Source organism: Manduca sexta, chromosome 25, assembly GCF_014839805.1.
Source record: "Manduca sexta isolate Smith_Timp_Sample1 chromosome 25, JHU_Msex_v1.0, whole genome shotgun sequence".
NCBI lineage: Eukaryota > Metazoa > Arthropoda > Insecta > Lepidoptera > Sphingidae > Manduca > Manduca sexta.
The window spans coordinates 12,102,139-12,120,207 of NC_051139.1; the positions used below are offsets into that span (position 1 = coordinate 12,102,139).

The following is an 18,069-nucleotide window of genomic DNA, read 5'->3' on the forward strand; positions in this document are numbered from 1 at the left end:
TAAGAGTTGTTTTATTTAGGGTTTTCTGTATGAGCACTGCAGTCACAAAACTTTATAGTTTACGGAAATGGATGAATTTCAACAAGATTTTTGGGATATTTGCAAATGTTTAGCGTTTTTTTTGTAATTAACTTTATAACTGGTCGATTACTGCAAAACAGCTTATTACTACTGCGGTTTAAATATTGTCAATATTTGCGCTGACTAGAGCCTAAGGTTCTTTGATTAAAATTAGAGAAACACTTTATAAATACCCTATTTAGTATTTCGAAAGCCGTAGTGAGCGCTCCAGTCAGATTCGCCACACCACCCGATACTTCGGCATTCCAAACCGATGTCTTTAGTTCGCGAATTGTCTCCGGCACCGCCTGCAGCAAAAAAGGAAACTTAGTCTAGATTTTTCATGCTTTGAATATTTCTGTGTTAAAAAGGTGATAATAATTATAATTATTTGAGTGTATAACGTTTCTAAACTTGCTTAATAAATAATGACAATAGTTAAATTTCAAAATTATTAAACAACATTAAATCGGCATGGACTAAGAAAAACACGGTACATATATTATCATTAGATGTAATACATAAAATAAAATATCGAATATGGCAATAAATATATTACTAGATAGAATGATTGTTAAAGTGGTGTCAGGTCACCTCGCTCAACATAGCCGTTAGAGCAAAGTTGGGTTTAATAAGTTAAAACGTTGCAAAACTGCTACACCGCGCTTGCAGCAAACCTTGAAACTTGCTTCAAGCGCCATTGTTATTAGTTGTACCTAACTTTCATCTACGTGTTCTGTTTTATAGGTCAATACGAGGCTAACCGATAGAATATCGAACATTAAAAAGTCGTACTGATCAAAAACTTTTAAATTACTATTTGATTACAAAATGATATTTTTATGGCAATTTAACATTTACGAATATATTTGAGACTTGAGAGTCAAATTTGTGTTGAGAGTAAAAAAATCTATCAAAACGTTATTATTTTCCATTTATGTACCTAATAAATGTCACTAACAATGGTTTTTAGCAATAATTCATAGTCATTAGTAATCAAACAACTAAAATGCTGGTGAAATAACTAAACAAAATTCCCTTACGTTCCCGCAAAGGTAAATAAGCCGTTAGACAATAAATACTGCATTTACCGAGTAATTAATACGCGCAAACACGGCTCTTATAATGGGACTTGTTATAACAAGTCACAAATATACAAAGTTTCATTTGTAGACGACATAAAACGGGCCATGTTTGCCATCAAGGTAATTTCTGGATCGCTTATTAGCGAAGTTGAGAGTTCGAGAGGTCTGAAGTCTCTTCGGATGGGTTTTAAGAGCGTTCCATATTGACTTTTGACTCTCGTTTATGACATTTAAGTCTAATGTGAGATGAATTAAATATATGGTTTTTTTATCATTGCGAAGTGCAAAGGTCTGTAGACATAGACTCATGGATATGTACTAACATACATACATATAGACAGTCTATTATGCTGAATAAAAATTAATGTTTTAAGTAATAAAATATACCGATGCCAGTACTTGGTTTTACCATTGATTTGAAAGTATAGGTTCTAATATTACTTATATCTAAATCGTATCTTCGAATTTGTTGACCAAAAAGTAAGCAAAGATTATATACCCAATTATCATGAAAAGCTTGCCTACACAATTACTACATGACGATATTTTTATATGTTGTTCTAGAATTTTGAAATCAAAACCGCATCATAAGATATGTTGAACATAAGAAGAAAGTACCTAATTGTAAATAATTTAATAACTTTTGTGCAGCTTCTTCTTATCGGTCAACAGATTTTTATTCGCAAGCATATAACTCACGTATCGTACTCAAGCCTAGCAACTGTCATAACTCATAACCTAAGTTCAACTTATGGACCTATGTAGTTCATAAAATTGTTTGCGCAGCCATAAAATAAAGATTTATGTGCTTTATAATACAGCGTATTCTTCTATCAATATTATGAATATCAAACATTTATTTCCAATGTTTATTAGGAGCTGTCGAAGAGCGCGGCAAGTCACGAGACTCCCCCGTTTCTTTGTAGTGTAGATTATATCTGGAAAGTTCGCAAGTCTTACGAACCGAGCGCGAGATGATATTACCTTTGATATAGGTGCTCCGTTTAAAGTCGCTCCGGGAAATGCGGATCGTCTTATCACTTCAGTTGGGAGTCTTTACGGTTAAAGAGAAGCACTTTATTGTTGCAGAACCAAGAATTGTGAGTATCTTGGTGTATTTCAAAGGAGTTCAATACTTTGAGGCGCGTTTGGTATGTGTTTTGGTATATTATATGTCAATTTGGTGAATAGCGGCGATAACCTAGTTGGGTGTGGAACGGACTGCCAAGACGAATGTCCGCAGGTTCAAATCCCAAGGGCACACAACTATGACTTTTCAAAAAAAAAAATCATGTGTGTATTCTTTGTGAATTTATCGTTCGCTTTAACGGTGAAGGAAAACATTGTGAGGAAACCTGCACATCTGAGAAGTTCTCTATAGGAATTTCGAAGGTGTGAAGTCTACCAACACGCAATAAGCCAGCGTGGTGGACTAAGGCCTAATCCCTCTCAGTAGTAGAGAAGGCCCGTGCTCAGCAGTGGGCAAGTATATAATACAGGGCTGATATTATTATTATTAATTTGGTGAATATGCACATTCGATATAATTATGAACTCGTCAATACATAATTATTTATAGACCAAGTTGTAAAACGCTTTATTAGATATGATAAAGAATGATTATGTAGATAAGATTTTAAGGAGAACTGCTTAGGAAGGATTCGCTCTTATGATGATGAAAAAAACAAAATGATCTTAGACAAAATAAGTAGAATTCGAACTGAACTAAAAGCGGGCACTCAACGCCTAACAAACGCCGTGTGTAACTACAGCATTCAATGCGGTGTTTAGTGCTTGCCATTAGAACATGCTCTAAATATAATCTAAGTTTTAAAAACTACCACGGTCACATTGTGTTGCTACAATGATAAGAAAATTTTGTTAAATATAATTGAACATCGTTATTTTAAAACAACGCTGAAATACTTACAATCGGGCTTTGCGTTGTAATTTAACAGAGCTTAGGAAAGTGGTAACGATTAGCGGCATTAGCCTCATTTGTTTCAGTAATAACCGGTGAGGTCCCGGGTTCATTAACCGGGTTGGGTAATGTAAATTTGAATAAGCTTTTAGAGAACACAAAATCAGTTTCACCAGATTAGATTTGTGTTTAATAAGGCGTAAGCGTCATTTTCATAAGATAGGACTTAAATGAACTCCGCGAAAAGTAGTTTCATTAGTATCAGGCTATGCTTTTTTTTATCAGTCATAAAAATGAATTAAAAAATAAAGTCTGATGCAGGTAATAAAAATGAATTATACGTACATAGCGTGTGCCATTAGGAGTTGTTGTTGAAAGCGGTATCGAATGTACCAGATTTTATTAGAGTGACATTAATGTCAGATTGGTCAAAGCCATTACCGTGCGTACATTCGCCGCTCGCCATCGATGAGTATCGCTATCGCATAATGTCGGGCCAGGCACGCAATACGTGCATTTGCTCCTATAATTTATTTTGTATAAAGGTCGTTATCTAAAACCCATACACAACTCAGCATGCCGGGTTAAATGTAAATCATTGTTCGGAACTGGCTACGATCGTCCATGATACTCAATGATTATGTTTGTAAAAATTTTGGTATATTTTATGCAATAACTTGAGTTGTAAAATTGTCTTTTTGTTCACTTTTCCCTTGGTCTCTATTCATCAGCACCTCGTGCTTATTTAGCGGTCAGAGTGACTCAAATAGTAACGTTATTAAAAAACAATATTTGAAATGCAATTATTAATAATCCACGTAGACTACGCTCAGACATTTTTATTTAGAGATTTCTCTTTATTTTTATTTCAAATTTATACCATAAAGTTACTGCTTGATTCAACTGCCGATATTTTGTAGAGTCCTGGATACATTCAAATTATAAATATCTTAAAAAATAATAAAGTATAACATGATGAAATGTATCACGAATGTCGAGTCAGGCGGAGTTGAACAAGGCACTCGTGACCTATTGTATTCCATTATATAATTCAAAGATATAGAGTGTTCCAAGCTGACGAAGTCTCAAACATGAGCTGACAAAATTAAACAGCTATACAGACAGCGCATAAAGTTCAGTATAAAATTATAAACACACATTGGCACACCAAAAACTCTAGATCTGCACAAAACTGCAGCAAAATTTATAATATTAAGTGAATTTGCATTTTGCACGGCAACTTTTGTAATAACTCGGTTGCTATAAAATTAATGGCCACAAAAAGGATACCACTTTTTATCCTGTCTCGAGCGAATAAGCCACGTTGTGTGCACGAATGGTTAATTAAAAATTATTTGTTATTTATTACTTTTTATTGACTGTCTCTGGGGCAAAGTAATAATGCTGACATTAAACCAAGATGTTACGGATTCAATTCTTTGGTTGAGAAAAATATTATTTGTATAATGCGTAAATATTTGTTTTAGGTCTGGATTTTGCGTCACTGAAATTCCACCGTATTAAACGGATGGTATTCGATTTGTATGTATCTCAGAAAGGTGTTTATTTGAAATACCTATTTTACCATTCGTTTACTTAGTGGGAATTTGTTGAGTTTTTCTGTGGTGCAGAGGTTTCAAAAAATATTAATTTGTACATTATAGCTATAAAAACATCTCGTGTTTGCGAGGAGTAAGAAAGAAATCTCTTCTTTCTGAAAATTGTCACGTGGTGACTTACGAATTATGTATGTGGAGCGATTCCCCATTACTGTTGGAAGTTCAAACGATGTACCGGCGCAATCTCGTCTCAAGATTAATGTGTGTTTATCCTAATACGGTGCGGAACCTACGATCCCGCGAACGGCTCCATCATTGCTGCATTTTGAAGTTTGTCGGAGAAGTAATAAATTTCCCTTTTATTACGCTCGCATTTATCTAAGAACGCTTATTGTACGAGTTCGGCTGGTTTATTGTTTTCTGCGGTGGCTTTAATTTTTTCTTTGGAATTATTGTTATAAAATTTATTTATGGAATAATCGTGTTACGTTAGTTTGTAATTGTGCGGTCGTGATTTTTTTTTAAAAAGAATGTGCTTGCATGGTCTTGGCGGTAGGATAGGGAATTTAGGACGGCACAACAGCGCTCTCACGTTCGTCAAACTTAGTAGTTTCACTATATCGCTGAGCCATTCTGAATTCCCCATCAAAAGCAATTAATAGTAAATTATCAGCTCCGTGTCCTAAACATTAACAATTCAGAGCGTGAGGCAATTCGCGCTGGTAATTGACTCGGGCCAACCGATATTAAAACCTTTATACGCAGGTAGGCAAGTTATTTCGGCGTGGAATTTACGTCATGTTTAAATCAGGTCTGACGTTAAACAATTTGTTACACCCACCTGTTTCCGGCAACCCTTGTTTTAATTAAACTTATGTCCTATAATTGATCTTGATTGCTGTTTATTGTAAGCGTGCCCCATGTAATCTGATTGTTTTAGATATAATGAGTATATGTTATCAATGCTATCTTTTTTAGTTGAATCTGCTTCGCGGTCATCGACCTAACGTTTGTTTGTGTTTATTCCAGGAAAAATATAAAGAAAACATGGGTTCGTTTCCGATCTCCAAGTTCAGGGGTATAGCTACCGTTTCGTATTGGCCGTGCCAGTTATACGGGAACCCAAGCTTTAGGGGTCTTGACTCATACCTATATTAAAATGAGCGGGCGCCCAAAACTTAGCACTGCTCTCAAGGGCCCCTAACAAATTATGATATAGGGCCCTTCTATGGTAAACTACGCTACTGTCCAAGGAATACGGTGCAAACATTTCGAACTATATAGGTATTCCTTGTTAGGTACTGAAAGTTCTCCGTAATCATTTCTAGGGAATTTGAACTATACCAATCCGTATTAGACCGTATTGATTCGTATTGATGTGTAACTAAACTATGTCTCAAGCAAGCAGTCTCCAGTTTTTTTCTAGAATTAGTCTTACCTGTTAAATCTACTTATATTATGTAAATATAAAACTATTTTAAATGTAGCGTTACGTTCGCCTGTAAGTCAGTTTACTGGAATGATTATTGCTTCGATATCATACCATGAAACCCATAACAAATATAAGGTATAAGTGGCCAAATTTTCGAACAAAACAATATGTTGAAAAGCAACACAAAATGTAGTAGCAATTACTTAAATTGTTGACGAGCCTACAGTTACAGAAGATGAGATCATGATTAATTATCTTGACTAGGCAAAAATAAAGGAAAACTTCACTGGAAAATGTAAGATGTACAAAAAGTTACAAATTAGCGTAAAATGTAAATATTAGCCCCAGTTTTCTGGCAAGTATTATACTGTAACAATTTGTTAGTATTGATCTACTTATTAATAAGTGTTCCTTTAGATAAATAACTGTTGTGTCCAATGACATAAATAGGCTACTCTCAATCCATTAAGGTTGACCCTAATATTACAAAAAACTGCTTTTATTAGACGAATTAACGAGAAGTAAGTGCTTCAAAACATTTAAAGAAATATTAGTAAGAAGTAAATGTACACGTCAATATAATCAAATAAATAATTTAGTTTCACAAATTCTTGTGAAAGTAAAGTTAAATTCACAAAATTATAAGTAAATCAACCTTACTTTTATTCTAAAAGTACTATTAGTAATCTTACTAGTTTAGAAAATAGTAAAGTCTTAAATGTCTATATATATTTTTAGACAGCCATAGTATTTCTAGGTGCTGTAAAATATATTTTTCGCAACAGAAGTTTATAAGCCTGTTCATATAAATTATTTATCTACACTTACCTGAGCTAATATCTTCGAATAGCAGGAATGTATCTCTGCTACGGTGTCGCTGTATCGATATATGTTAACGAAATCATTAGGCCCCAGTGTGTCTAGTAATGCAGAGACGGTAGCCTTCGCCAGCCGCCAGTACGAGGAGCCGATGTCGTCAGAATCGTCCAGGAGAATCACCAGGTCTTTGGGAGAGGTGGCCGCCTCCACAAACCAATTTGACGACCTGAAGTCGTAGAAGTCTCTTGCGTGGTGTGAGTATCCATCTTCTGGCGGCCAGGACATAGCTGTTGCCAAAATATTTGATGTGACATCGATACTATTTATTTTTATGCTGTATAAACTGTATAGATATTCCATGTAATATAACCACATTTTTTTTATTATTTAGTATTTTTAATGTGTCTTTTTCTTTCTTACGAAGTGGACTATAAGTTGATGTTCCAATAATGTAGAGTATACATAACAAATTTAGGTAGGTACCTACACGTTAAAATATATTTACCGATATTCGGGTAACAATGTAGTCAATATAACATATTTTTACCTGGATATCGTCGCATAAAGCCTGTAGAGGAAGCGTAATACTGCCACGAGAGCGAAGAGTCTATCTCGTAGTTGTTCACAAATAGAGGGTCCAAGTGTTCCGACCACGCTATCTGATTCTGCACTTCGCTATCTGCGCAAAAAAGAAATACACGTCACACGAATCTAAAACTTAAATGTATTCTTTAAAAATCTATTTTCGTCGAAATTAAAAGCATACTGCAACACAAAAACGTAGAATATAATTTAAGCCTTCAAATATTACGGGGACTGGAATATTGTGATGTAATAAATGCACCAGAATAATGAATGTACGGAAATTTTGACATGGTCTTGGCCAATTAGGTTTTTTTTTTCTTAAATAACCATTAAAAAAACGTAATTGGCAAACTTGGTTCATTGAGCAGCCGTGATTGCTTTCTCCTGGACCGTCGGCCGGAAAAATTAATGGTTCGGCTGTGTGCTATGGGTTTGTTAAGTAAACCCACGCGGACCTCAAGCTCAGAGCCGTGTAACTACCCCTTGAATTAAATACGATGTGGTTTTAATGATTTTTCGCCCTCCTTTGTATAAAACATGGCGTAAAGCATGAAGGATTTTCCCTCTAGGGATCACCATTGAAACTTTATTGTGTACGGCTTCCTGTAATTTAATGTTTTTGGTCGATTTAAATCAGAATCGATTATAGGCTTACCGAAACCTTACAAAGACCTTGTGTTGTAACGTAGCTAGCTGAAGTCATTTATTTCGTTGTAATTTTGTCGACGCTAACCTTTCAGTTAATAAAACCGAATTTTCTGTGTCATTGATTTCAAACTTAGATTATACTAACCTATTGTACTAGAAATACTATATAATGATTATTACTTGCCGATATTCTCTAGCTTGATAAAAATCCAAAAGTTTACTAAGCTTTACTATCTTTTAATTACTAAAATATATATGAAATTAATTCATAATTACTACTACTCTAACCAATTTAACCTCCCCATATAAAATAACAAATAAACTCATGCCCTAACGCCTTTAATCCCTAAAGGGGGAGGCAGAGGGGTAACTAGTGCACACACTTTTCGCTGTATACATGATTTGACAGGGGCGAGTCTATCGAAAAGTATCTTACCTTCAACATTAATGTATGGCGGCATAAGCACAGCGCTGTAACTTGTGTTCACAGCTATATGATCGAAGTGTCGACTTGGAGCAAGCAGTAGACGTCGCGCGCGAGCTGCTAGCGTGCCGTCATCAGCATGCACGTTCAGCCAGCGCGCGTCGTAGTAGGAGCCGGGCGCGCCGTCACTGGCGCCGCTGCCCGCTGTCAGCGCGGCTGCTTCGGCGCTGTCCATTATGCGCTATGGTACAAGGTATGGAACATAGCTAAATAATGGCATGTTTTTTATGTATTAAGATGAATATTTTATTATGTGTGAACTAGTAACAATGTATTGGGTATATATCGTATATTCGGCTGTATACAACCGGATATCGACTCGGTACTTTTATATGGTGTTCTAACTATAGTCGTTGATTCAGATTAATCATGTTCCAAAGCTGATAAAGATCTGTCTGAATACATCCAATAAGACAAGCCGGCGTATTTTTGATAATTTAGAGACTGAACTAACCTAATTTAGAAAATTAATTGATACAATATCTAAGAGCATAACCACATTTATGCTCTTAATAAGTTTATACTCAAAAATAAGACGTGCATAATCTTTACACGTAATATCCATCGGATATGCGCCAATATTCCGAATTAAACCCTCTGTAATTTGCATCAATATTCCCATGCGATGACAATGGGAGGGTGGAATCAGTCAAGTCATCGATGGAATCACGGACGGTCGAGTACAAAGAGTTGCCGGATAAAAGCAGGAGACAATCGGCAATTAGCCACAGTGGAATTGGGCTGATCGATAGCCGCCTTTGTCCCAGGACGTTGCCCAAGTGCCACAAATAAACGGCGTTTTATAAGTCTGAGGTTACTTGTGCAATTGTGATTGTTGTCGGTCCTTTACAAAATACTGTACACAGATTTTCGATCAAATCAATATGTAAAATAGTATAGTAATTAGCTATTTCTTGAGATATAAATAGCACTTCCAAATATTAACCCGAGCCAATGTTTTGAAGTATGTAAACAGACCTATCTACGTTTTTAAATAACTTTCCAAAATCACACTCAATACAACATTCGAAACAAACGCAGTCATCGTTTGTAATCAAACAAATAAGTCCATTATTCAACCTCATCGAAAGGGTTAAGGTGGGCCAGGTTACAGGCTGACATTTGGCAACCCTTTCGAAGGTGCGTGGCATTACCGACCGTAGCGTGACCAAAACGAGCCGCCACTGATTGCTCGCAGTCTAGATTTCGCTTCGTACCTACAATATGGTTTTGTGAAATTAGAACATCCTATTTTACTAAACGCGCTAGTTTTACGTAACGTGGAAGTTAGTGAAGCCTTGCGATGCGACTATCGATCCCGATGTATCTACGTATATCATAGTATTGTAAATTAAAGTTAGTTAGAGTATTGAGCGAATGGATTTGTATTAAAATTGTTAGTAGAGATCAAACTTGTAGTAAATCGGAAAACTTTTTCAAAGGTAGGTAATTTAAACTTTAGATAAAGTTACATCAATATTCTCTCACTAATTCATAGATTTTAAGGTTTCCATAATTTGTTTATGCGATAATACCTATAAAGAATCCACAAAACAGTTTATAAATGAGAGTTTTTTAGTTGTGAGACGAAATAGCCCCATCGTGGGAACAGGCTTGCGAAGTGGGAGCTAAGTAATTAAAACTTGCACTTGCCTCCCGGACCGCGCCGCGCTTGCACCGCACCGCTCACCGACACTTCGCACTACGAGATTTTTATTAAACTTGATCGTTTGCTGTTTACAGATATTCTGGATTACACGTCTATTGTAACGAACTTGCTATGCTAGGCCGGAAAAGTTGGTAATCGTAGTGTCAAGTGCAATTCATTAGGTACGATTTAGAAACGAGTGTTAATTAAATAATAAATTATTGGAACAGATAGAGTAGTACAGTTTTCTAGTTTTAACTACGTATGCAAAAGTCGCTTCATAACTAGGGTTACAGACAACACAATAAAATCTTTTTGTGTATACTCATTTATATATTAATAGTAGAAAGTAAACTAATACTGCAATGTCCTGCAATAAAAGTTATACTTAAACATCAAACAGTGCAAATGACATGATAATCGATCACTTTGTAGGGATCTGAGCACAGTTCTCGGTGAGTAAAACAGAGCGTGAGAATTTTACAAATGTATTCAAAAAGAAAGAATACACAACAGTATCTGAAAGCTAATGAAAAATTTGCGATCTCGTGACACAACAAATATTTTATCCCGCCCATTAAGATCCGCTATGAAAAGGCTGGTATTCCTGAAACAATGCTTAGTACCGCTCCGTAAATACGTCGTTTCTTTATTTTGTTCCAAGCTACAGTTTCATTAAGTGCGAAATGTTAGAGTCGTTTTTTCTTGGCGACGCCCGCAGCAATCCCCACGATTTTTCAACTTTATTGTTGGGCTAAGTTCTAGCTGCTTTCGGCGCAGAGCCGCGCCGCACCTCGGTACCGACTCCCCTTTGCAACTTATTATGCTAGTTATTCTGCTTATAAAACTTCACACTTATCCGTAAAACATTAATTATAATATTTCTCTTTTATTTATCCGTTGTAGCTGAGTCGAGTTTGACGTTATGTCTTTATATATTCACGAAAGAGTACACATTGCATCAGTGACGATATATACGCATTGTATAAACATTGGTGGTATTTCAGTACTAAAACACAATTTCAAAAATTTTGTGGATTAATTATTTGATCGATAATGGGAATTAAATCATGCTATAAATACAGTTCATACGCACACATAAATTCCTCGTTTCTTACATATTGGAATCTGGTCTGAAGGTAATGTTTGTATGAAAGCTATACTTTATTATTATTAATTATAGTGTCATTGTTAATATAATTATCTAATCCCTCCCTCGTTTACCCTGTTCTTCCTTTCACTTATTTTGTATGATGTGTATGCTGTGACGACTCGTAATTGAAACAACATTTGGCTTTTCGTTTTTCAAACAAAACTCGTGTCAATCAGGCGTCAATGTATGTAAACAAGCTGACTCACACTTCGCCACAGAAGAGGCCGTATTTTAATATTTTGTAATCAAATAGCTTCATAATATAGTTGTTGAACGAAGCAGTTAGGTATTGTTTGATAAACAAGTAGTGATATTTAATATAAACTCATCGCCATTTTATCGATACTCGAGAGCTTCTTCCATAATTTTCAAAGAAGCTTTCGCGTACTTACAAAGACTTATGTATAATGGCGTATTACTGCTAGTATCAACTTTGCTTTAATTTGAAAAATACTATTTTTTTAAGAATGAACTAGTTTAATTTTAACTTCTTTAAACATACCTTTTAAATAATTAAATTATACACCATGACATGTGCGGGGAGTTTATATATCATTGATATGTCATTAATAATTTGTAAATTATCAGTATTACGAAAAAACATGCTTAAATGAGTAGAGTTCCAATCTACTGTGATGGTATTATCCAAGCAACCTAATTGAACTTCTGGAACCGAAACATAAAAACAACGAATAAACGTCTTGTCAAAATATTACCACAACCGAAGCAATTAATTTATCCTGTCATAAACTGCAGCGGCATGTAGTTGAACTGCGTATGTTATTTGGCGTGTTGTTGCTAGGACGCGCGATGCAGCTTCATGGGGCAGAGGGGGGAGGGCGGGTTGTACCCTGTCATAATGCAATAAGTGTCTCGCGATGGCTGAGGCTGCGGTCCCTGTCTCCTAGACATATGTAATCCGATTACTTGTACTACTACTTACGTTGTTGACACGAGAATTAATATTCATGTAAGTAAGCGAACAAACTGGCTGTTTAAAGAGGTGGCAAGGACCCCGGCCTTATGTTTTAAACCAACAATGAAAGTTGGAAATGAATTTTCCTTGTTTCGTTCGTACGAGATATTACAAACACAAAGGATAATATAATATTAATTTTCGTAAAGCAGGGCGACGATGTTGTTATCAAATATTTTACAATATATTATTCTCTTTAAATGTAAAATTTTACGGTAGAAATTATATCTTTATAACATTAGCTAAAAACTTGTGTTTAATATATGGAGTAACGCTATAATAATATATTCTTCTCAAACAATCGAAGTATGTTATTCATTGTTTGCATAATCAGCTCTATTACGTCAACATTAAAGCTACATAAATGCAAGTTAAAATACGAGGCCAGAGAAACAAATAAGAAAGTTCGCGTTCAAGCGTACGACGATCATATTTTGCAATAATAGGTATCGTATTAGTGGAATGGTGCCAGGAGGCAGGCGCAATGGAGGCACTGGGACCGGTTACTCTGTGCTTTCTGTCGCCGCTGTCCTGGCTTTGCAATGCGAACAATCGTAATCCTGCCCGTCGGCGGAGATCAAGCTAGATGCGCGTTTTGACGAACTATTCGTGTACCGACAAATATTTGTAAACTGTATTTGTAACCGCGTTGTTAGGGACAATATTCAATCCGTGAATTATCAGTGTTTTGTGTTGTTGGGTTGAAGTTGTTCAAAAGTGTCAAATAAAATATCCTACTTCCTACTCTTACTATCTATTATTATAAAATAAAAAAGTTTGTATTACTTAATCTTTTGAAAACACAAAATAGTTGTTAATTTTGTACGAGGTAAATCTACTTCGCCTCTCTATATCTCCTGGCGATAATATCTAATTTTCATGCTTTTAGTGCGTTAACGTTAAGCTTTGTTAAATTTAAATGTGCACCAAATATAATGGAATTAACGTTAAAATACCAGTGCATTTAAGTGACATCGACGAAAATTCAAAGCTAACCGTATTAGAACAAAGTTATATTAATATTTACAACAGAATATTCTATAGCAGGTGTTGCTCGCGGCTTCACACGCGTGAAAAGCCTTTCCTCTACAAAATCCCTATATAAATAGCGCTTTATAGCGGCACACTCACGATAGCGGAAGCTATTTAAAAAATCAGGTTAAAGAATGACATTATTTCTCATGGGAGCAAATTATAATATTAAATGCAGTCTTTTTACTAATCTAGAACATGGTCTATCCGTGTGACATATTTCATACAAATCCCTTTAACTGTTTTCGTGTTTACTTCAAACAAATATCCAAACATTTTCACTAATATATAACATCAGTAATTATAAGATACCTTAATTGAATTAATTACATATCGTAGATATATTACTATACCTGCAGTATTATTGCAATCCTATTATGGCTTCGAATCGAACCGAGTGTATATCGAACCGAGCTATTCTAAGTTCCCAGTGCAAATATTTATGTGAGATTAAACATATGATTTGATCAGCGTGCCTTGCCCTTTATCACATGGGACGAAAATGTGTTCGCCAAATATCGGGTGCATCAATTGTTTTATTATCCATTTCTTCATTGTGAAAATGTCTATCTCTTACTGAATTCTCTATACAATTCTATAGAATTCTCTCAACTTTTTAGTACTTTCAATTACATCGTTCTTAAAAGAAAAGAATTCTTCATTTCAAAGGACAGAAAACAAAACGTCGCCGAGGCACGTTTAAGCAATAATATGATTATTCGTACTTCGTAACATTTGTTAAGCCCGATGAAGCTGTGGCGTCCTGAATCGAGTTTAATATGGCGCTAGAGTTCGTTGACTCGCCCTTTGACATAGGCCATGCGCCCACGCGCCGACTACGAGTGATTTGAAAGTTTTCTATCACATAACTCTATTACATAAAGATGTGTATCTAAATTGCTTTTTTATTTAATTTCAACACATAAAACTTACTGAATGAATATTGAATGTGTCGAAAGTGTTGATATAATGTTATGACTATAAATTTAAATATCGGATAACGTTTATGTTATTTTAATGATATGGACATTATACGTCTATCTCTTTTATAGACTACTGATCTGATAAAATATAAGTGCTTGCACTGTACTCAATACTAGGAGTGACAATATTTTTAAATACAGTATTTATGAGATGAATATTTCTTCAAAAGGATATTCTTCTATACATACAAAATTCTTACCGTGCTTACTTTAAGTAAGTTCAGTGAGATTAAATTTTCAAAAACAATTCAGTTCCTTTCTTATGTTACTAGAAAAAAATTATGTGAACAATTCATGTTGAAGGAAGTCGGAAGGAGTCGCGGGAATGCAACTCTAAAGATGAAACAACAATTAAGAACAAGGAATTTAAAGCGCTCCTTTGTAATTACTTCAAGAATATTTGTATAGTAGCGATGCTGTAATATACATGAAGCATAGAACATAACTTATTTAAAAAATATGTTTGTATATACATATATTTTCTTTTTAGTATTTGCTAGATATAGTTCGCTACTCCGTCCGTATGATATTTTTTACCAGTAAAATAATTAGTCACGGATAGTTTTTTATTCTATTAAATGATTATTAAATATTAAATCGTTAAATGATTTTTAGAATCGTTTAAATAATTCCAGAGATTACGTCGTATAAACAAACTTACAAAAGTTCAATTCTTTACAATAAGGCAATGGGAATAGGGAGATATCTTTTGCTATTGATATCCTTATTACCAAAAAGCTTGATTTATTAAATGTATGCTTGGGTGAAATAACAAAACCATTATCACGTTAAATATGTCATCCTTGATAGAAACATTTAAAAAACACGTACAAAATGTATAAAGAGGCGGCATATAAAACTCCCGTTTAGTGGAGTGCGTGTTACCTAAGCGTCCTATTACTGCAGGCGTCCCGGCGCGCCTTTGGAATATTGAGTAAGTAGCCTACGGGAACAGCGCTCTCTATCCCGCCTCATCGGGCGGCGGGCGAGCGGCGGGCGAGCGGGACCGCGCGCCGTCTCAAGACTGCGAATCAATAAAGTCCACTCGTATAAGTCGGCCGGTGCAGCGAGTAGATATGGGTCACGGTGCACTTCAGCCCCTAAGATGGTATTTAATAACCCTCCACACCGTCTGACAGATATTGCTCGGTCCCCCCGTCACATTTGCAAAAGGAAACACTGCTGAACATTTTTAAATTCATTTTTGCGTCGTCACGACATCGTAAACACTAATCGTGTTTTTACTGTCAACGTACAGCTGGTACATCTCGCAGGTCTCCTGCCGGGAGACTTATATCATCATGAACGTCGCATCGGAGATGATTGTCATAGCAATTTCCGGCGCCGATTGCGGCCCAATGGCGTGAATTATGTCAGAGATTTCTTGTCACAAACAGCTGCTGTTTCGCAATTTGCTGATGGCGGCATTAAGGTCGGGCAAGTGCAGCGGTCTACTTCCTGGTCCCCCTCTCCAAGCCGCCTCGCCCGCCCGCCGCGCGGAGGGTGTGCCCGCTGCGCCCTGCGGCTTGCCTCCGGAATTTGGCGGTATGCCGTGCACTCTGGTTTACGCCATGATAAATCCATATCTGTGCTTAGGTACGTCGCAACATGAAAACATTTGCAAACTGTACACTGGAAACTTTTTTTTAAGACTTTTAGTCTACACCAACTTGATTATAAGTATACAGGACTAATAAAGCTAGGATTGCGACTGTGTCTTGGCATTGAATAAGTGAAAACAATTTTCAAAGACCCGTATTATCCAAATGGGAGATGTGTCTTTAATAACGCTACGTGAAGATTTAGCGGCTGCTACGTAGTGCTACGAACGTCTACAAAATTAATCTCCAAGTAAAGGACTCTATTTCTTTATAATAACTATTTATCTACAATATGACATGTGTCGAATTAAAAAACTTAAGGGCCTGTTTCATAAGTTTCAAGTTTTTATACCACAATTATCGATTAAACATCTAATGTAGATAGTACTAAATTTATTACCATTTATCTGGGGCACATAGATTATAGTGAGACTTTTGTATTTGGTCGGCTTATACTTTTATGTGACTCACAAGTCGTGAAACAAAAAAAATCATTTTCTAGAAATGTCATTTTCCAATAATAAAATTATAACCTTAATGTATTATATCAATCACTGGCAAGAATATTAAACCATTGTTAATTGTAAACAACAACCAACTAACCCCAATATAATTCTTATTAAACATGAATGTGCGTTGAATCTAGTCATCTAGTTACGAACAATTATTCAAAACTTCCGATGCAGGTGCATAGTTCGATGGAGTAACGTCTCAAAGTTGGCTCTCGTCACGCGTCGTGTCACGCCACACGCGGTCGACAAATTGTTTGTGTTACATTATCCGAATTACTTTGAAAATATCGACGTGTTTAATAGGAATTTGTTAAGTGACGGAAAATCTTGGATAGTTTGTTGGCGTCGCAGGCATACTTTGTTTATTTGCTTTAATATTCAAAGTTAGTTCGCACGGAAACATATTTTAGTTATGCTTCGCTTCCAGTGGCATCTTGAAAGCGTTCGTTGGAAATTTTAATACCGCTATCAATTGACCTGAGTATTTACAATCTGAAATAAAGAGATTAACTCAGCTGCATCCCATTTTCCTGAATAAGAGTAGAAGTAGAATTCATAACATCACTTTTGAAAAATATAGTTATCTGCAAAGTCGTCCCGTTTTGCATAATTCAGAGTTTTATAAATGTAATATAAACCGATCTGAGAATCTTCACTCTTCACGGTTAGTGCTAGGCGAGTGAAGCGCTTGTAAAATTTTAATTGCAAATATCTTTTCAGAACAATAAATTATATTAATGAATGCCACTTATACAACCTCTGCTTATACGAACAAAACAAAAAACATACATAATGCTTCACTTTTCGCATTGGGAGGAATTCCAGGAACTTTGAAGCTATCCAAAAATTCAGCCTCTCAAGTCTAATTAGTTAAATGATTTCATAATAGTTGTTTCTGTTGTTGCCGCACTGCAGGATACTGGCATTGCATAATCAATCATTAGGAATTGTCAAGTCTCAAAGGCAGGCTACGATCTGTCTTTATAAAATTTGTATTATCTTCCTAACCTGCAGGGCAAAGCGACCCCACTGCACCTGATGGTAAGTGAAGGGGGGTCCAGTAGAATGTCAACTGTTGAGAGATGATTACCCCTTGGCAGTCGACACAATTATGCCGGACTGTGGAAACGAAACGGGCTGCTCCTAGATTGCGGCACACTTATATGGACCACTATGGCGTGTTTTAATAATTTGTGTACGATGTTTGTTATCCGGGCAGATATGAAATATATACTATCACCAGCAGCAGCATAGAAAGCCTGACGAAAGATCGTCTTTGTAGTTCGACGCGCATATCGTACGCATATGGGCGCCGGAGGGAGGTGCACGTGCACCCCCTTGCCCAGAAATAAATCACAAAAAGTATAAATCACTAAATAAATCTGCAACAATGGCATGTATCGACCACAGAGGTTTTTTTATAATAAAGCATTTTCAAAAACCTGCGCGCTTTGAATTTGGATTTTTTTTTTATGATATTATGTATTATAGTGCGTAAGTGCAGATGCACCTCCCTAAAACTAATCTAGGTATCATTCTATAGTCCATTTTAGAGAAAACGAATGATTTGT

General features: G+C 35.8%; 1 protein-coding gene across 1 annotated transcript in view; it reads right to left on the reverse strand.

Moving 5' to 3' along the window:
• Positions 1-18,069, reverse strand: part of LOC115443776 (voltage-dependent calcium channel subunit alpha-2/delta-3) — a gene marked incomplete in the record, with an annotated part of 76,158 nt that overhangs the window by 12,080 nt on the left and 46,009 nt on the right. The window contains 4 exon segments of the mRNA XM_037442908.1: positions 255-368; positions 6,886-7,163; positions 7,424-7,555; positions 8,546-8,774. Of these exon segments, the coding sequence (XP_037298805.1) occupies positions 255-368; positions 6,886-7,163; positions 7,424-7,555; positions 8,546-8,774 (753 nt within the window).